Source organism: Phoca vitulina, unplaced genomic scaffold (genome assembly GCF_004348235.1).
Source record: "Phoca vitulina isolate PV1807 unplaced genomic scaffold, GSC_HSeal_1.0 scaffold27, whole genome shotgun sequence".
Taxonomy (NCBI): domain Eukaryota; kingdom Metazoa; phylum Chordata; class Mammalia; order Carnivora; family Phocidae; genus Phoca; species Phoca vitulina.
Genome location: NW_022589730.1, coordinates 20455608 through 20477142, shown reverse-complemented (window position 1 = coordinate 20477142; position 21535 = coordinate 20455608). Strand labels below are relative to the sequence as shown.

Sequence of the window (21535 nt, the reverse complement as noted above, 5' to 3'; positions counted from 1 at the left end):
GCAGGCTTCCCAATGAGGGGCTCGATCCCAGGGCTCTGGGATCATGACTTGAGCGAAGGCAAATGCTTAACAACTGAGCCACCCAGGAGCCCCAAGAGAGCTTATTTTTAAAACTGCAAAACTCCATTTTTGTGACTGCTTAATTAAAATAAAATCAGGTGCAAAAATAAGACTATGCCCCCCGCCCCAAATTCAGAGAGGAACTTCAGAAAACAATGACAATGAAAGGCACTTTCAAAATAATGTATGGTATATTAATTTATTCAATATTTATGACCACTATGAACTTCTGGAATGAGGTGGATATTAACTCAAACATGAAGCAAACATTTACTAAGTACCTACCGTGTGCTAGGCTTTGGACTACCTATACCACAAAAAAAAAAAAAAGACATAGTCCTTGCCCTCATGGAGCGCACAGTCTAGTTGAAGCAGATGATCACAAATACAATGGCAAAGCACCAGGGAGGCATTATGGAAGAAGGGACTGGTTCTGCCTGGAGAATGCAGGGGCAGGCTTCACAGAGGTGGAGACAATGGAGCTGGGCCTTGGATGAGTAGGAGTTCACCAGATGGAGGGGAAGGGGGGAAGCGCATTCCAAGCAGAGGAAACAGCACATGAGCAAGCAGAATCTTGAAAGCACATGCCATGGTGCAGGATGATGAGCAGTCCAGCGCAGCTAGAGCATAAAGGTGCACACAAACTAAAGAGACGAATTAGTTTTTGGTTTTTAGTGAATCATAACTATCAGGAACATATCTTCATATTATATTTAGTGTAGTTTAACTGTGATTCTGAGAACAACAGGGCAGCTTGAAAGCATTCCACTCATTTTATAAATACTTGACCCCTTTTGATAGGTACCCAGCATTGTGGTCAGTTTTTTTTAAAAGGCAGTTTAAGAAAACTAAATCTTAATTTTGCTCTGTATATTTAAGAAGCAAAATCAACCTAAAATAAGGGTTTTCTTAAGCTGAATCACAGAGCTATACACACTACAGGTCCTCACTTTCTTTTGAGTTCCCTCTACCACCACTGTCTTTTACCCTTAACACCTTCATAGCTATCAACCCAAAGTAATCCCACTGTTAAGCAATAGAGAAAGCAATTTCAGTCTTCCGTTCCCACATTCCATCTATAAACAAGGTACCTGACGATGTCCCTATGGTAAATGGATGCATGGGAACCAATGCAGATGAAGAAACAATGTACTCTGACCCGCATACCAATTTTTGGAAATTAAACTATTATTAACAAACTATTAAGCTGAATTCTGAATAAAGAGAGATATGAAGCAGAGACCCAAATCCTTCAGGAAAAGTAAAAAGATAAAAAGGAAGAGATCTTAGGTCAAAAAATTTCCATGTACACTGGCCACCAAGCAACACTGTTCACCAAGGAAGCCTGGTGCTTAAGAAGGTGCAGCGGGGAAAGGAAAGGAACTCACATGGGTCAAATACTTTATTAGATGTTTTCATATAAATTCCTATTTACTCCTTGCAATAATGCGCAAGAGTTCACTACCTTAGTTTTACAAATGAGAGATCTGAGGCCATGTTAAAAAGAGTTATCCATGACTGCCTGAGCTAGTAAGTGGCAGAACCAATACATCAAACCACGCCGGCCTGGTTCCAAAGCCCATCCCATCCTACACACTGCCTCAGGGTTCCTAAAAGTACCCCCACGCAGCATGCGAGGTTGTATCAAGGTCATATATACCCTGGAAAGAAAAGCCCTTACTTTTCCCTCCCCTGTTTTCACACAGTCAGTGTGAAATGACAGTGGGCGCAATACACATAGATCTCTGAAATTTAGAGGAAGAAAAATTGAGACAAAATGGTTATGTAAGATTAGCTGCCCTTGCGGGGGATGGGGGGGCTTTCTTGGTAAAGATATTGGGTGCTCTGATACAATTAAATTACCATAATAATTCAAATGCTACTTGTTTAAATTCCTATACAATAAACCATCAGCAGCTCAATAAAAGTAAGAGCTAATGGAAAAATCTCCTATCGCAGTATTAGGATGAGAATATTACTGCTAAAAGTCATTATCCTCAACATCTTCAAAAGTCAAAATAAAAATTGCCCTTTTGCAAATCCTAATTCTGAAAACTGATAGGTAAGCATAAACTATGTGGTAAGGATACTTGCCACATTAAAATTTTGCCTCTTTGTGGGCAATAGGAACTATTTTAAGAAAAAAAAATATGAGACAATTAACATCAACACAGAAATCTTTTGTAAACAGTCCCAGTGGGCCAAAAATGTGTTGGCCTAGACAGATACTGAAATACTGTTTTCAACTGTGCACAATTTACTTATGCAAAGTACCACCAACTACCAGAAAATTAATCAGATTTGTAAGTCCAAATGCTTTGGGGGGGAGGCGGAGTGGGTGGGGGGAGACTGGGATGTTTAGACAGCCAAAATTCTAGTGACATAATTACAATGTAAGATACTTTGTGGAGAGCTTCTGAAATAGCATCCATATGTTCTAAGTAAATTCACCAACCTTATTTTGATTGAGAGGATCATTCCGCAGTCTCTGTTTGTTCTTCTGTAATTTACTAGGCATCATCTTTCCAGTTCTGAAGTCAAAACTGCTGAGGTCAACAGTATTTCCCAGGTACCTTGCCAACTGAGGTTTGCTTCTGAACTTCTTACCACTTGGACTAGAAGAAAGAGACATTCATTGTACAAAAGATAACAATGTTTTCCCCTAGATCTCTACATAAACCTTTCTTCACATCTTTCTACCCAATTGTTACCACACCACAATTTTACATGTTTATTTTTTTCCAAAGAAATGGCAAAGTTTTAAAATAATTTCATAACTTCCCTGTAAGAAGAGATAATGTATCCCCGAATATTACACTCCACTAGCTACACCACTGGAGTACATAACAGATGTTACTGCAGATTATCCCACCGGTCACTCAGCAGCCACGGACAGAATCCCCGTACAAACCGCACGCACAGCACAATACGCACACTGCAAATGTCTTCAACATTACAAACTTATTTCCAAACTGACTTTTGAAGTGTTTTTCTTTTTTGTAAGTATTACATATACACAATGTCAGCAGTGATCAGCACTTCAGAAAAAATTCTTCTGAAGCCAACAATCCTTATTAAAAACACACACACAAAAACACTTGGAATCCATGTATTCTTTGGGCTACTAATCTGAACTCACAACATTTACAACAGAAAAGAAAATGCTGAATTCTGACAATATTTAAATGCTCCCTAATGTAACTACTCAAAGGAGGAAATAAAGGCAAACATTTGCAAATGTGTTTGTATATTGCTGACATGAGTTTTATTAGCCAAACTCCTTATCAAGAATAACTTACTTCTCATAAGAAATATTGTTGAAGGAAAATTATAAAAGTGCCAGAATTATACAGAAAGCTAAACTAGTCTTTCCTAAAACTTTTTTTGCTATACGGCATTGATCTATAAGAAAATTTTTATAGGAAGAATGCCCCCGTCTTATGTAACAAATTTTCTGAGCCAAATATACTAAAAATCAACTGTTAAAGTCAGCATAGATATGGTACCAGAAGAAAACTGTAAGAATTCTAAAATATTTCTCCAAAAAGCCAACCTATCCTATTTAGAACTTAACCTTGTATGAACTGACCACAATAAAAGAAAAATAATTGAAGGGGAAGACAAAAGAGAATTCTGGCTGGGAAACCAAGCAATAAAATACTGCCCTGGAAGAGCAAAACTTCTCTCTGGGTCAAATCCAAACCAACACATAGCACTTTGTCACAAATTCTATCGTATTCTGCCACCAAAAGATGATCATATCAGCATTTTTTTCCCCCACAATCACATAATGTAAGTATTCCTGAAACACAATTCAAGTTCTAAAATTCAACCTACAGATGGAGGTAACAACCGACATTCTCAATGAGGTATCTCTCTAATGAGACATCTCATCAGTGCAATAAAAGCTGAACTTAAGAGTGGACTTAGTTTCAACAGACTAGTGTTCCAGAAGATGAAAATACTAAGGTAGCAACTTCTACCAAAAAGATAAGCACTGTTATTTTTAAGGATATAGCTTAGAGACAACTAGAAAGTCATTTTTTAAGAAATCAATTGACTAATTTCTCAAACGAGCCCTGCAACGAGTCACTCCTTACGGAACAGTTGAAATGCCAGTTACCCACTGCAGCTGAACGCAGACCAGGGCCTCACTACAGCATTCCTCCTCAGAACAAACTCCTTAGGGATCAGTTTGACACTCCTCAAATTTAGGAAATCTAAATACTTAAGAACTCAGTTAAATAGCCATACTCATAAAATGTGACTGCCTAGTTTATGATCTAGATTAGCAATTTAATATGGCTTAAACTGTTCCTATATTTATTGATTTTAAAAAACAAATGGAAACTGAAAGGCCTGAGACACTCTACTGATAAACTAAATCAGCGATGAAGAAAGTGGAAATCAAGTTTTAACTATTAACATATCCCAAAAAAGGAATATCAAAGGGTTACCAGTCAGTTATTCATACCAAATTCACTGCCCTCTGTCATAAGATGGAATTCTACGAAGCATCTATACTGGATAGCTACAAGTACTCGTCCTACACACTGTGGCCTTCAGAACAGTGGTACAAGCCATTTTCTTCTCTGTAACTGCTACAGCTTGTGCTTGGTGCTTTAAGGAAAGTCAACCTGGCTGCCCCAGGAGATTTTAAACAAGGGACCTTCCTCCACACAGGATGAAGGTAAGCATATAGAAAAGCAAGGCCCAAGGGAATGGTTAAGTAAGGATTCTGTCCATCAGATATAAAATATTTGCACAGCACCAAAATGACCCTGGAAGTGGCAGGCGAAATAATGCTAGATGAACAAAAAGACTGCATGTCACTTAAGCTCCGGTCTTAACCCAGACTACGTTATCAGTCTGCCCTCTAAGATGGCTGCGGTAGGTTGCGGTCTCACACACACCAGAACTTAATGTGACTAAGCTTTTATTCTAAAAGCAGCAAACTAACTAACTAAATAAATAAATAAATAAAAGCAGCAAACTGTAACTTAGGAAAATTACTTTTTTTAAAAAAATTCCAGTAGACTAGTGAAGGATATTAGTCATTTTCAGTTTCTAACCAAAGTGATTACTTCTAATCCCAGTAATGAAATACTAATATTTCACTTTCAACCACAAAAAAAATTCCCTACCATCTGCCCCCAGATATGCCAGCCCTGAACCAACTTGTGATTTCACCTTTAACTTTTCCTACCCTCCAAATACCCTAAAGTAATGATTAAACTAAAATCAAAGACATGAATTTTTTTTATATAAGAACATTTCATCATTTGAACTGCCTTTGCTTTCATTTTGATTAAACTGTTTAAAGCACTTCTTAAGCCTAACTCTGTCTTAGAGGTTTCTAACCACAGATTATGAAAAAGAAAGAAATTTTATTTGGCATCTGACTTTCAACTCTAAAAAAACTTCATTGAGACACCAGAAACTACTTAAATTGTGATCGTCTTAATTTAGTGGTATTCACATTTTATCACTCTATAAACTCACCTGTAATCATCATGCCCTGAGCTAGACAACTGTAACATGCCCTGCCAGTCTCCACATAAAAATTAATTCTTCTGAAAACCCGTTGCTTGCCTATGCAGCTGCACTCTGAAAACACTCCTCTAAAAGAGCAGAACCTCTTTGTCCATGTTACTTGGGTAACACGGATCATCATGACGTTTAGTCAAACATTATGAGGAGACCAGAGTCTGAGCAAACACAAGTATATCTTCAAACCAGTTTCTAACAGGATGAACTGTGGGGGTGGCAATAATCAGAGTACAATAAGGTGAAACTGGCCTATGAGTGACAAGGAGCACTGTGGACAGCAGATGGTAGCTATATGGCTGAAGATCATGTTCAGAAGTGCATCACTTGCCAATAGTACTTTGTGAGGAATAATAATAGCCTCCACACTAAAAATTCTCTAAACTACAGCACTGGAAAAGTTTTGAGAATAAAGAAACATCAACTTTCTATTGTTTTCTACTCCTTTAAATGTTAAAGCTTGGGCGCCTGGGTGGCTCAGTTGGTTAAGCGACTGCCTTCGGCTCAGGTCATGATCCTGGAGTCCCTGGATTGAGTCCCGCATCGGGCTCCCTGCTCGGCAGGGAGTCTGCTTCTCCCTCTGACCCTCCCCCCTCTCATGTGCTCTCTCTCTTTCTCTCTCTCTCAAATAAATAAATAAAATCTTTAAAAAATATATAAATAAATCAATGTTAAAGCTTACTTGTTAGTTACAGAGTACATATTGAAAAAAAAAAAAGATTTCTCTAACTTTGTCTCCACAAGTCAAGTTTTGGCTGAGACTAAGATCTGAAATTAAAATTAACTTTTTGTACTTCAGTACAAAAACATGAAATCAGAAAACTGCCAAATCAACTAATTCAAATAATATATGCCATTGCTTCAAAGCTGAATGCCATACACACAAAGACATCTACCTACAAATCATCCCCCTTCTCTAATTCCTCTCCTCCCAATCCTTGCATGCAGGCCTTTTCTAAAGTGACCCATCCTCAGCCCTCCTCTGCAGATTTTATCTCCTCTTGTCTTACTTATATTCTCCCATCTTCTATCAGTTACTAAATCCAGTTCCTTCATACTCACCTTTGAATCCATCCTTCCTTTCCATTGTTGTTGCCTAAATCAAGTCTTTATCACCTTGGGTCTAAATCACCAGGAGAGGCCAAGTGACTCTATTTGCTTGTCTCTGCATTCTCACCTATTCAAATTACTCTTCCTAAAACACCACTCTGACCACAGTTCCAATTTAAAAGCCTTCAATGACTTTAACCCATTAGCAAATGGGAGCCAAACATCTTAGCCCTACATGTAAGATCCTTTTTCATCTAGCCTCCTCCAAACCTTTAAACCCTACTTTCCCCTCCTCTTACCTAGTGACCTTTGGTTTATTCACTCTATTCTGAAAGGCTGAATGGTTTCCCTCTTCGGCCCTTTGCAAACCATACCTTTTACCTGATCTATAATGCATGACTCCAACCCTGATCCCAAGAGCCCAGAAATACCAATTCACATTATACTTCTTCCATAAAGCCTTCCCAGAATGAAGTAGTGGAATGTCTCCTTCCTCTGAACCATATAGCAACTGCTGCCAGTATCAGGTAAATAATCCTCTTGTATTCTAATTTTGAAATACTGAATTCTGCATGGTTATAAAACTTCTACAAGTTTAAGTGTTACCTTCACAAACAGCATACTGATGCAGTTATTTATGAATGAAATTATCTAATGTCAGATTTGCTTCAAAATAATGAAGGTTGAATCAGGGGTAGTGGATTGGGGTATGGAAGAAATAAGATTAACAATTGTTGAACTGGGTACTTGTACTTTCTTGTATGATTTTCTCTACTTTTATATATCTGTTTGAAAATTTCTATACTGAAATGTTTAGAACATAAACATTAAAGTATACAAACTGAATATATCCCCAGAAAACTGAAAAGTAGTTTTTTAAAAATATGGAGTTTGGGCAAATTTGAGCATTAAAGAATTTCCTTAGCAGTTGGGGGAGGAGTAGAGAATTATTTTTAAAGGTCATTAAGGAAAAAAATTATTTACAATTTGACTGCTGGTAAAATGTGACAGCATTCCACCTTTTCCCTTGGCATATATGTTTAAGGAATCACCAACACAATTTTAAATGGTATAAAAGACCTTAAATATAATTCAAATTCTGTACCAATCATTCTCATTCCATAAACCAGCATTTATGTAAAAAAAATTACATGCAAACAGTATATTACTGATAGCAAATTCTATTATCTCTATATCATATAAAAGCCAGGGTGATCCACTAAAAAATAAAAAAGTAATGAATGTAGAATTATACCTACTCTCATCCCACTCACTTTTTGAGAAAGGAAAAAGGAAAAACACTGGTTATTTTGGTTGAATTGGGGACTGGACACTTATGGAAATGTCAAAAATTAAATACATCTGGGAATTATTTCAAAATATAAAGGGGAATAGGGGGCTGAATATCGATGAAACAAGCTTGGCCAGGAGTTGATAATTGTTAAAACTGATTGATGAGCACATAGGAGATTCATTATACTTTTCTAACTACTTTTGCTCTTGCATGTGTTTGAATTTTTCCATAATAAAAAACAGGCAGGAAAAACAGACTATATGTTGAAAAAAGAGCTACGGGAAAGACCTTTTTAAAGAGATGCATACATCACTGCATACATGTTAAAAAATAATTTTAAGGATATGCATCCTTGATCTCACCTATGGATTCTTTCAGTATAAAAAGAACAATAAAAGAACATAAACACATATACATACAGAATGGAAGGAAATATGTCAAAATCTTAACACTGATTCTCTTTAGGACTATAATGCTGATTGTCACTACTTCTCTACACTCTTCCGTATTTTCCCAATTTTCCATACTGAACATGGGTTACCGGGCGCCTGGGTGGCTCAGTCGGTTAAGTACCTGCCCTTCAGCTCAGGTCATGATCCCAGAGTCCTGGGATCGAGCCCCATGTCAGGCTCCCTGCTCAGCGGGGAGCCTGCTTCTCCCTCTCCCCCTGCTGGTCCCCCTGCTTGTGCTCTCTGTTAAATAAATAAAATCTTAAAAAAAAAAAAACAAAACTGAGCATGGATTACTTTTATAATCAAGGGAAGAAATATTTCTAAAAACTCTGATGAACATATATACCCACCTAAGATCTGCCTTCATCACATTTCAAAATCAAACAAAATATTTGTGAATCTCCACATAATTAACAAGCACATGTTTCTGTTTACGTTGGTTAATTAAGTGAAGGGAAAGAAACTACCACTGTATTGATCTATTGACCATCTACTACATGCCTAATGCCTTACATTGTACTTTAATCTCAAAAAATTCCATGAGGTAGACTTCTTACCTTTGATTTACATATAAGAAATCGGGGGCTTATATTATGGAAGCTTATTAATCTGTCCAAGTTAAAACAGTAAAGCAAGATTCAAGACTCAAGTTCCAATTTTCTGACTCAAAAGTCTCCATTCTTACTCTAAACCAGTGCAACAGAAGTGTGGTCTACTGACAAGATTACTGGTCTTCAAATAAGAATGGAGAAAAAGCATTTAGAAACTGCTATGGTAATCTGACAGGTAAGTTTATGACTGTAGGATCTAACAGTAAAAAGTTGCAACGTGTATTTTGCATGTCCATTTTTACATTATTTTTATTTTTTATTATAAACTACTTCCTACCAGATACCAAAGCAACTTCACAGTTATAGCACAAAGAAATAAAAAATTAGTTAAAAGTAGGTAGAAATATATTATCCTCTCATGATGATACAAAAGCAATTTTTGATGGTAGATGTTTAAAGCAAAGGATAAAAGGATTTTTTTTAATATGAAAAGGGAAATCAAAAGCCCTACTATAGGGGCACCTGGGTGGCTCAGTCGTTAAGCGTCTGCCTTCGGCTTGGGTCATGATCCCAGGGTCCTGGGATCGAGCCCCATATTGGGCTCCCTGCTCCTTAGGAAGCCTGCTTCTCCCTCTCCCACTCCCCCTGCTTGTGTTCCCTCTCTCGCTGTGTCTCTCTCTGTCAAATAAATAAATAAAATCTTTAAAAAAAAAAAAAAAAAAAGCCCTACTATAGATCTACTGTACCCCTCCTATAGGTCTAAAAATCTACATATAATATATACACAAACATTAAGCAAACATACAAGTCTAAAGAAAAATATGAACATTTACTTCAGCTATTCAAAATTTGCATACCTAGTATAGTACAAGACAGGATGCTGGGTACAGCAGGAGACACAAGACCACCTCTATAGTGCAGGCCTATTTACAGCCAGCACTAACCAGAAGTTTCTTGGACCATTCAATAGGAAAATGTATTAACTACTTGCTTCATTCAGCAAGCAATTCTTAAGAGCTTTCCACATAGCAGGGACTGTGGTGGATACTAGAGATTTAAAAATGAATCAGGCTCAGCCACTGACCTTGAGGTTAAGAATCTGGTGGTCAACAAGACTGCCAACTATTACAGCAAATATGATAAAGGTTAACAGAATTATGCTCAAAAGGCCATAGCACTTGCCCATTTCTGCTAAAGGCCTCCAGAAAAGTCCTTTTTAAAGAGATGCATACATCACTGTATACATGTGAAAAATAATTTGAAGACATTCATCCTTGCTTTAACCTATGGATTCTTCCAGTTGAACACCAAAATATATTTCAAAAATCTTTAATAAGAGGATATGTTCCTCTTCCTCTCATTTGTAAATAACTCATAACTGTTCCTGACAAATGAGAAATTATCAATTTTAAAATCTAATTTTAAGGTATATTTACTATTATTTATATTCACATACAGCTTATGCAATCAAATTCCCAAACAAATGAGTATGAATTTGTATTATAAGATAAAGCAAAATCATAAGATCCACAGGTATTACTCAAATTTCATTCTATTCCATACTTTTACTCTTCTTTGTGAAGTTTTAGTTTTTAGAAGTTCTCCATTCCTATTTGAAGAGGGCTACAGTAGATCTATAGTAGGGCTTTTGATTTCCCTTTTCATATTAAAAAAATCCTTTTATCCTTTGCTTTAAATATCTACCATCAAAAATTGCTTTTGTATTGTCTGGGATGTCTGGGTGGCTCAGTCAGTTAAGCGGCTGCCTTCGGCTCAGGTCATGATCCCAGGGTCCTGAGAGCAAGTCGCACATTGGGCTCCTTGCTCAGCAGGGAGCCTGCTTCTCCCTCTGCCTATCACTCCCCCTATTTGTGCGTTCACACGCTCTCTCTCTGACAAATAAATAAATAAAGTATTTAAAAAAGGTTCTGATAAAGTTAAACAAAACTTCATTTTACAATTGGCCTAGTCATTTCTTAGTGGAAATGGCAAACAGCAATAAAAGACCAATAAAAAGGCTGCAAAGGGTATTAATAATTCAAGACAAACAGTAAGTCTATAAAATAAGAGCTGGTGATTTATTTCTAACTCATCATGCAGATCTAAAAAGATCTCAAACACAGGCTAAAAAGTTACAGATTTCTTTTTTTTTTAAGAGATTTTATTTATTTATTTGAGAGAGAGAGAGAGCATGAGAAGGGGGGGGGGGGGGAGAGTCAGAGGGAGAAGCAGGCTCCCTGATGAGCAGGAAGCCGGACGTGGGACTAGATCCTGGGACTCCAGGATCATGACCTGAGCCGAAGGCAGTCGCTTAACCAACTAAGCCACCCAGGCGCTCAAAAGTTATGGATTTCTATTAGTACCACTATGAAATCTAAAAAAAGAGCAAAAAAAAAAAACCCACAAAGTATCACCTCCTACAAATCACCAGCTTCTGTTCCATTAATTAAAATTATGAAAAATTAAATTATGACTTTATATCTCACAAATGAAATTTTAAAAGCAATTTAAAAAAATCATCAATTTCTGTTTGAGATTATTTTTAGAATATATGTGTATCGGTTCCTTTTGAGCTATGTATTTCCTCTATTACAGGTATTATGGGGGTTCTGGCAGGTGAGACTTTGCATGTCAGATTTTAAAAATCAGATGTAGGACAGGTGGCAATGCTGCACCCTAACAAAATTTCCTCTGGCACAACACAAAAAGCTGTGATGGTACAGCTGAGAGAGAATTACCAGAGCACAATTTCCACCATAGCTATGTATCTTTTATTTCCAGATCCAGGCTTCAATCAGGTAATATCAAGAAAAAAGACTAAAAGGGTGCCTGAGTGGCTCAGTCAGTTAAGCGTCTGCCTTCAGCTCAGGTCGTGATCCCAGGGTCCTGGGATTGAGCCCCTTGTCAGGCTCCCTAGCTCAGCAAGGAGTCTGCTCCTCCCTCTGCCCCTCCCCCTGTTTGTGCGCTTTAGCACATGCTCTCTCTTGCTCACTCTCTCTCACTCTTTCTCTCTCAAATAAATAAAATCTTTAAAAAAAAAGTAAGAAAAAAGACTAAAGCAAGTCAAACTTGCAATTATGCAATAAGCACTTAGTAATAAACATTACATTTAGTTCCTCCCTCCAACTAAAGAGATTTTTTTAATTGGTCTGTAGGGCACATTTCAATTGTACCTCATCTCTGAAAGAAGCACATGAGCTTTTTGCAGGAAACACATAAAACTATCTCAATAAGCTACATTTAGCCCTCAAAAGTTACAATTTTATTTCTTCTAATTTAAGTGAAAGCTTTTAAAATGACGGTGACCGGGCGCCTGGGTGGCTCGGTTGGGCGACTTCCTTCGGCTCAGGTCATGATCCCAGGATCTTGGGATCAAGCCCCACGTCGGCCTCCTGGCTCAGGGGGGAGCCTGCTTCACCCTCTCCGTCTCCCCCTGCTCATGCTCTCTGCGCTCTCTCTGTATCTCTGTGTCTCGAATAAAAAAAAAAAAAATCTGAAAAAATAAAAATAAAATGACGGTGACCTATAGCTTGCTCCCTAGGGAACATGTTGCCTATATGAATATCTAAGAAATAATAGGGTCAATCCTAAGTTAAATATATATGGAGAGAGTGAGTAAGAAGGTGGGAAACATTATTGAACAAAATGATCATTTCTATTACCTAGAATAAAACTGCTTTAATTATGTTACTTTACCACAATTTTCCATTTTTTTTCTCTCCAATACTACACAGAGCTGGAAGATCATCTTTTGGTACAACAACTTCACTACCAAAGAGGATTTAAAATTTACGCTTTGTCAACTTAAGGGTGTAAATATAATAGTAACTAACTACATGGTTTTAGTAGCCCGCCAAGCTCAATAAAGTAGATTAGGCATGAAATGTTGCAAAATTTGAGAATTACAAGTGGGGATCTCTATGGGAGGTAGCTGGGTGGTTAAAAGTTCTGGGTTAAATCCCCTGCATCAGGATTCTAACTCGGCCCTTACCAACACTACAACCTCAAGCATATTACTTAACTTCCCTGTCCCAAGTCCCCGTCTGTAAAATAGAGATAATTGTACCTATAACTAACAGGGACCCAATAAGATAATACATGGAAAGCATTTAGCAAAATAATACTAATAGCTGCCAAAACTATGAGAGCTGTGACACAAAACACACACAGAATTAAGACACATAAGACCTTATACTAAAAAAAAACAAACCCTATACCACAGACTCAATGAAATTCAAATACTGATTTCTCACATATCTTTGCACTATAAGCATTTTACTTACCATTTTCACTGTATCTCTAAAATGCTTTCTGGCCTTCTATAATACCTTCAACATTAATGATGAAAATAAGGAACCGGAAAATGTTTGGACTTAATATCTCAACCAATTTCATCCCAGCACACCACTAGATAATATAAAGCAAAGGCTAAGAGGTCATTTAAGACTTGTTTCACAAATTTTTTAAGAGTCACATCAGTTGGTAAACACTTAGCAACTATGTGTTCAGCACTGTACCTAGGGAGAAAGACAGCTATGTGAGAGAGCCATAGGTTCTATGTAAATGAACAGGAGAGTAACACAGGGGACACCGGGCTCAACTACATAGGGATGGCCAGAAAGCAGATATTAGGGGAAAAGACAATTTATTGAAAGCCAAAGAGACTTTAATATTTAAGAACTGTGACAATGAATCTCTCCCCTGGTCCATTCCGTTAGTTTTTTCCAACAAAGACTACATGGCAGAATATTTTTTTTTAAGACAAAAGACAAAAAAAGAAAAAAATAAAGAGGGAAAGGCCTGGGTGAACTCTGACATGCTCAATGATTCAGAATTCATGCCCTCGATGCAGCATACCAGCTTTTGGTAACAAGTCAGATATACCTATACATTTTTTTAAACCTATTTATATGTTTAGCCCACACAACTTGAGTTGTTTTCCTTAATTAGTCCTTAAACATATCTGAAGCTTCAAGAGATCTATGTATTTATTTTAGTGATCTGAAATTGAATCCTTGTAACACTGAGGTACAGGTAAAATCATATGCCCTTTACAAACCGACAAACCACAGGACCAGGAAGTGTAAGTGACAAGCTCAAGGTTGCACCAAATGGTTAAGTGCAGAGTGAGAAGACCAATGCCAGACCTCTTCATCCCTGTGCGCTGCTGCCTTCCCTAGAGACTTCTACTTTTATCATATCACTCATGATTTTATAGACCTCAGTTATATTGCCTCTGAGTCCTCTTCTTTCCAGATCAAAGTGAAATAACTTTAGTCTCTCTTCATGCACCTGCTTCCTATGATTATTTTAATTGTTCTCTGGTTCCCCTGTATCCTTTTTTCAGGGAAGTGATCAGGTACAAATGCATCATAATTTTGATACAAGAAATGAAAGTATTTACTATTATGTTTCCAAAATCCAACCACCTATTTTATGGCAGCAGCTTAACAGTTTACCATGACTCCCAGATCTTTAACCCTAATTATAACTAAAAGTCTAGAAACCAACAAGTTTAGACTTGATAAAAAAAAAAAAAAGGACAAGTTGGCTCCTATAGGGTCCTATGCAGAGGAAAATAATATTTCAAAAGTATCAGTCAGCAACTGCAGGGAACTAAAAACTAGAAATGACAGGAGTCAAGGAGACCAGTTAGAAAATTATTTTTCACATAATGAGTTCATATGATGGCAACAAACTTTTCAGAAACTATTACCAATGGATCCAGCACTTTATCTAACCACACTTTTTTTAAAAACACACTTTGTATGATAATATATGAACGGCCACAACACTATCAGTAATCCTGACAGAAAGCATAATTATATTGCTTAACTGGCAACTCGAGGCACGCCTTCCTATTAGAACTTGGCAGTCTCAGGAAACAGTCAAAACACCATTTTACCAAAATTTGAGGCTTTTCCGATGAGCTTAATTTCAGCCCAATTAATACGTGTAAGCCACGCCCTACGTTAACAGGCACAGATTTCTTTAAATTAATCTCCCCAGGGGCAGGCTAATTCAGGAGTTAGCATTATTAGAATCTGTGTGAACAAATGGGTGCAGGTGTTCACATTACCAATGGAGAGTTAACTCTTAACCCGCCTATTAACAGAGATGGCCGGTGTTTGTGAGCTACTGGTTTTTTAACGGGTGAGGCATATATGGGGATGCTGACATGCAAAGCTGTGACAGTTTGGTTGAAAAAGAATGTGTTCACCTTCACTATGACTAGGTGTCCTCTATCATTCCTAACTGCAAACGGAAGTCAAAGAACAACTGCTGTATTACAAATACCACAACATGCTACCCTGTGCCCTACAACCTCTGAATGTAACCTCTCAGAAGGGAATCAAGAGTGAATGTTACAATCCTGCAAACTAACATTTTGTAGGTAGTCAATAAACAATTAGACAACATTCCTTCCAACCCTGAACTAAACACATGTGGCACAAATCTGTTCCAAGTGTCTTCATTTTGTATAAACAAGTAAAAAGCAAATCATGCTGCACTAATAAAAAGACTTTATTTTTTTTCAAGATTTTATTTATTTGACAGAGAGAGACACAGCGAGAGAGGAAACACAGCAGGGGGAGTGGGAGAGGGAGAAGTAGACTCCCGGCTGAGAAGGGAGCCTGATGCGGGGCTCAATCCCAGGACCCTGGGATCATGACCTGAGCCACCCAGGCGCCCCTAATAAAAAGACTTAAATTCTGGAAAGTATCACTATACTGGTTTCTCATTTATTGTAAGATGAATTTGTTTGGAAAGTTCTTTTTAAATTGATTATATCAGCTTTTCTACCATAAAATATTTATTGAGTTTGTATTAAAAAAGTTAACATTGAAAAATTTACAACACATTTAAAAAAATACTAAGTGACCACAAATCAAAATGAGCACTACAGCAAGATGCCTTTTTGAAATAACTTTTCCAGCTATTGCAAGGAAAACAACAAAAAACACTTTGCAATAACCCAAAGTGAGTCTGAACAAATACGTCATCCCAAAACCAAACAAACTATATCCCAGGAGAAATGCCACAGAGAGTGAAATTCAAAGTCTAAGATGCTCTACTGAGAATAGATTAGTCACCTATTCCTCAAGGAGTTCAATCCCAGACACAGAATATTCCGGTAAAATATAATTGGCTACAAGGCAATACATAGTTCACAGAAAGAAGGTAGCATACTACCTGCTTAGAAAGGAAACATAAGTTGTTAATGAAAGAATGTGCAAAAGTGAACAATTGTGAATAGCACTAAATGACAACAAGTGAACTTGAGAGGAGTAACAATTTGTTCCACAATAACCTTTTTGGTATTACTGAAGTAAATTTAATATTTAATAATGAGGAAATATAAGATTATCACCTTTGTTTAAAATAAGATTGCCATTTTATCATTTAAGATTTCAAAAACAAGTGGTCTCAGATCAAGTGACACCACTTTCATTTTTTTTTCTTGAAGAGGTGAAATAAATTTACAGAAACTATTTTTCCATATATTTGAGCAACCATCAGGAATATGTTCACATTTACATATTTTCCAGTGGTGATCACATTCTTGTGTGTATAAACACATACACACAAATGCTTGTGTATTTTTTTTAACCTTTCAAATCTATTTAAAAGTACTCTCAATTCATAAACATTGTAGAGTGTATGTGTATGTATTCCCCTTTCCCCCCTCAGGGGCAATGTATTAACCTACTTGATGAAGAAAGTAAATCCTTCAGAACATCATTCCAATGGCTAAATGGCTGGCAATAACGGCTCCAACACCCAAACGTATTCCCTGAAAAATGATTCAAACAGCCCACAAAAATGGCCCTCCACACCACCGAATATAACATATTTATATTCTCTTCTATAAATAGGATGGTTTATTTTGAAAAATTAGTAAATTTGTTGATAAGAAAATTCCACTGATATCAATAGCCACAGGCACTTTCCTGAGCTTACTGGATCATCCAATGACATGGACAGCATGACCACAGGACTGCAAGATCACATCAGGGTGAAAACCTGAATCATTTAGACCAAGATTTCTCAAACTGGTGACATTTGGGCCAGATAATTCTTTGTTGTGGGGACCATCCTGTGTATTACAGAATATGTGACAGCATCCCTGGCCTCTACCCACTAGATGCCAGGAGCACACCCTCCCAAGGTATGAGAACCAGAAATGTCCTCAGACATTGCCAAACATCCCCTGGGGAACAAATTTTGGTCTAGGTGTCTAACAACATATTACAGTGTTTCAGTTTTCAGAAATAAGTAAGTTCTGCAACACCAAGAGAGTTCCAAGAAACTTCAGGCATTCCAAGTGGCTACTTTATACCAAACTTTCCTGGATCTCACAAAGTAACCCAAACCTTATTACTGCAGATAGTGAATTCTTCCACATGTGCATGATTAAACACTCCTGTGATGATGAATCTGGGAAAGACTGGGACAGGAGCCAACAGTGACTGGGTTTTATAGTTTCGATGAATTACACCTTCTTTTAACCCTTTTATGGACTAACCATCCTTGCCAGAGTACCCCTTTTTCCACAAACCATTTTCCCCAGCACCGTCAACATTAAGACGCCCTCCTCCGGGTTCTCACCATTCAGACACTGTGCCTGTCCTGTCACTGTTCTGGGGTCAACTCTCACCCAAGGGCTCAGGGACCTTCCACTACGAGGCCAGCCTGTCTTTGCCATTTCCCTCGGGTCCCGCTCCCATCATGACATCCCCTGCCCAGGTCAGCTGCTGACCCTTGACCCCGACCTGACCCCGCTGACCCCACCCCGCCCCCAGGGCGGTACCTGAAGTAGTAGACATCGCTCTTGCCGGCACTGAGCCCAGATTTTCGGATCACTTCCTCCTTCTTCCATCCGGGGGGGAGGGCCGGGCAGTCCATCCTCTTCCCGCTCTCCGTGGCCCGGGGTCCCCTGGGCCCCGGCCCCGCGCTCCCCGACGGGAAAGGGACCGGCTCCCGCCGGGGGGCGCCGCCGCCACCGCTGCTGCCGCCGCAGCCGCCGCCGTCGCCGCCAAGGCCGCCGCCGCCACTCGGGGGACGGCCGCGGCCCCGGCCCCGGCCCCGGCCCCGTCCCCGGCCACGGCCCCGGCCCCGGCCACGGCCACAGACGCCGCCGCCCCGGCCCGCCTGCTTCCACCGCCCCCGGCCACGGCCGCCGCCCCGAGCGCCTTCCCTGCGCACGCCGCTCACCGGGGACGGGGCGAGCGCGCTGCCCTGGCCCCCCTGCTCTATGGCGGAGTCGCCGCCAGCGCCGCTGCCGCCCGCCGCGCTCTCCCCCTCCTCCTGCTCCGGGCAGCAGCGGCCTCCCCCCGGGTGCGCGCGCATCCAGCCCCCTCCCCAGCCGGCGCTGCGCTTCTTCCGTAACCGAGCCCTTGGAATCCCGGAGACCCGCCCCGCCCGCAGCGCGGCGCGCGGGGGACGCGCGCAAGCATCATAGAGCGGACGCGCACAGAGCGGCCCTCCCGCTCGGGGCGTGGCCCCGGCCACCGCCTCTTAGGTCCTCCAAGCGCTCTGGGCGGCCATATTGTCTCCACCTCCTCGAGGACACGCCCCCGACCCCACCCGCTCCGCCCCCGGCCGCGCCCTTCCGGCCCCCACCCCCACGGTTTGCGCAGAGCCCGGAAGGCGGGTCGGGTACGGAGTCACTTGTGGAGGAATGTCAGAAGGACTGCGGTTAGTTTATTTCCTGTAGGGTTAACTTCCCTCTCTATATGATTTTATCCACGTTTGCTTCCCAATTAATGAATAACAAAATATCTCATTTTATATTCACTAACTCAACAATTCATTTAAGGAGGTAATAGCTACCCAATACCCCCTTTCCCGCCTCTCTCTACCAAAACTTGCCAGGGAGCTCAGATTGAAGAAGTGGGTCAAAGTGTCCCATTAGATGAATAGAATATCACTGTGCTCGAAAGTCTGGCTTCTGGGTTTAGGTCCCTGGATTGATTATCCTCCAGAAACTTTGTAAAGCTGTAAGAAGAAAAATGGCAACCTGGGGTTTCCATTTCTACAGGGTTTACCCCTAAATTCTTAAAATGACCAGAACCCCTGAATCCACCTAGAATTTACCATATTTCTGAAGATTTTTTCTTAATTTAGACTTCCTTGTGTAATGGCCTTTGACAATTATCAGTGGCCTTTGGCTTGGTAAATACTCCCTTGAAAGACTAACCTAACCCACTGTGACAACCTTTTCGGAATCTGTGTGGAATTCATTTGGATCTGCCAACTCATTCAGGATTGAGTTTAAAGGATAGTGCCAAGCTGATTAAGAAAACTGATTTAAATTCCGGAGAAGCACATTTTCTATGTGATGCTTAATACTTACAGAAATGTACTATCGAAATTCAAGATGATAGGTGAAGAACTGTTTGGAAGACTGAAAAATGTAATGCACATTTTATCAGAATGACGATAAATTTCAGTCTTTGTACACATAGGGCTTAAAAGTTGAGGGCCAAGTTCAATATATAGAAAAAAATGACTAATGGAAAATCAAAATTTATTTGACTTGCCTTTGCATACTAATTCATACACACAAATTTGACTCTGAGCTTAACCTTAGATCTCTTTTTGATGTCTTTGATTTGAGATACATTAAGTTATAGGTTCTTTCCAAGAAAACAATGTAGAAATGTGTCCAGCAAAAGAGTTGGAAATTCAAGTCAAATTCCCAGGAGAGTGGACAGTTCTGGAGTTGTGTTTTTAGACGTCATTTTGGGAAAGTGATAATTGAAGGAAACTCTGCAAGCAAATAAGATCTCCAAGGAAGAACATATATGGCTAATAATAATAATAGTAATTTATTTATTTATTTTTAAAGATTTTATTTATTTGACAGAGAGAGACACAGCGAGAGCAGGAACACAAGCAGGGGGAGTGGGAGAGGGAGAAGCAGGCTTTCCGCTGAGCAGGGAGCCCGATGCGGGGCTCGATCCCAGGACCCTGAGAACATGACATGAGCCGAAGGCAGACGCTTAACGACTGAGCCACCCAGGCGCCCCAATAATAACAGTAATTTAAAAATACTAAAAATAAAAAGTGGACCAAGAATTAAATCTTAAGGAACACCTACAATTTGGCTTAGGTGAAGGAGTTAAAGTCAGAAAAATGAGATCAAAGTTTGGATGACAAACACTCTGTAAGAGAAAGGGTTTTGATTTTCACACCTAATTAAACCTAAAGGATAAACAAAGCAAAAATCTCAGTAAAAATGATTGTTGAGAAAATACATGGGAAAAGATATACTTTTGGAAGTTTTTATTTTTCCATGCTTTGTCATGGAAGGGCTATATAGATCAAGTGGTATAATGGATATAAAAAGCATGTTTAAAGGAATAAATTACTACAAATTCAAGGTAATTACTTTGACTTCTACTACCAGATTCCATTTACTAAATCATAGTTTAATGTTCCCTCCATTAAGAAAAAATCCCATTTAGGTATTTCAAAAGCTTTTCTGGGTCACAGTTGAATTTTTCTGCTGTGATACCATGAAGCAAAGTATAATTTTTATTTTTTTATTTTTTTATTCTCCCACTAAAGGAAGAAAGAAATCTAATTAAACATTAAATTCTTACAGGGTCTGGATTGAGACCCTAAAGGTATTGAGAAAAGGTGCTAAATACTTAAAAGATCACTTTGTTTCCCTTAAAATATTGGACAAATAATACACCACTTATGGGAAAATGCATTTTATATCACTCCTTGATGAATGGCAATGTTGTTTTTCTCAAGCAGTAGAATTGTGACCAAATTTTTCAGTTTTATCTCTCTTACAGTGGAAAAGGTCTTGCTAGCCTTACTTTATGGCAAAAATGAAAAACAACGAGGGAGAATTAAGTATGAGATCTGGTCCATTAAACAAACAATAGAGATTTAACCACCTCTGATCTCTGCTTCCCAGGTGTAAAAGCAGGTGCTGAAACACCAACTGTCACCCCTGGAAAACTATCCATTCTTTAAAGTGTTTTCTCCTTTATTGTTTACCTGGTAAAACTGAGGTTAAGCCCTTAAAGGAAAGGCAGTTCCCAAGAAAAACACTGTACCTGTTAGTTTCTGTTTTTATTAAGAAAAATAGAACAAATTCAGTGAATGAAACTAAAATGACCTGTTGGGAGGTGATGCCTGTTTTGAGATCTATATATTTTATTGACAAATATACAACCTACATTTGAATTTATGAGTGTAATGAGATACTCAGTAAAAGACTGATTTAAACATCGGAAAATACTTTTTCCCATGAGCATATTTGGATCAAGTGACGACAGGAGCATCACTTTCCTCTTTTACAGAGCTCAAGAAGCATGGTCAGAATTTATCAAGATATTAAATACAAGCGAGGGCATAGCCAAAAAACATTTTCCAACTCCAATTAGCAGGTTTTATGATTCACTGAGTTGGCCCAACTACTGTTCACCTAATTCCCAAGCAAAATGAAATGCTGCTGGCCTGGCCTGTCAGGAAGCCGATTGACACTTTCAAGTACATGCAGGATAAATAAAGATTTTTTTAATTGCTTTCCACTTGGAATGACTACAGAGGAATCTTAC

At 39.0% G+C, this 21535-nt stretch overlaps 1 protein-coding gene across 1 annotated transcript in view; it reads right to left on the bottom strand.

Moving 5' to 3' along the window:
* MBD2 (methyl-CpG binding domain protein 2) overlaps window positions 1–18490 on the bottom strand; it is a 63994-nt gene extending 45504 nt beyond the window's left edge. The window contains exons 1-2 of the mRNA XM_032422626.1: window positions 17767–18490; window positions 2516–2675 (exon numbers count right to left, since the gene is read on the bottom strand). Coding sequence (XP_032278517.1) covers window positions 2516–2675; window positions 17767–18305 — 699 coding nt within the window. The 5' untranslated portion in view covers window positions 18306–18490. The remainder of the gene's footprint in view (window positions 1–2515; window positions 2676–17766) is intronic.
* Between the last annotated feature and the right edge of the window lie 3045 nt (window positions 18491–21535).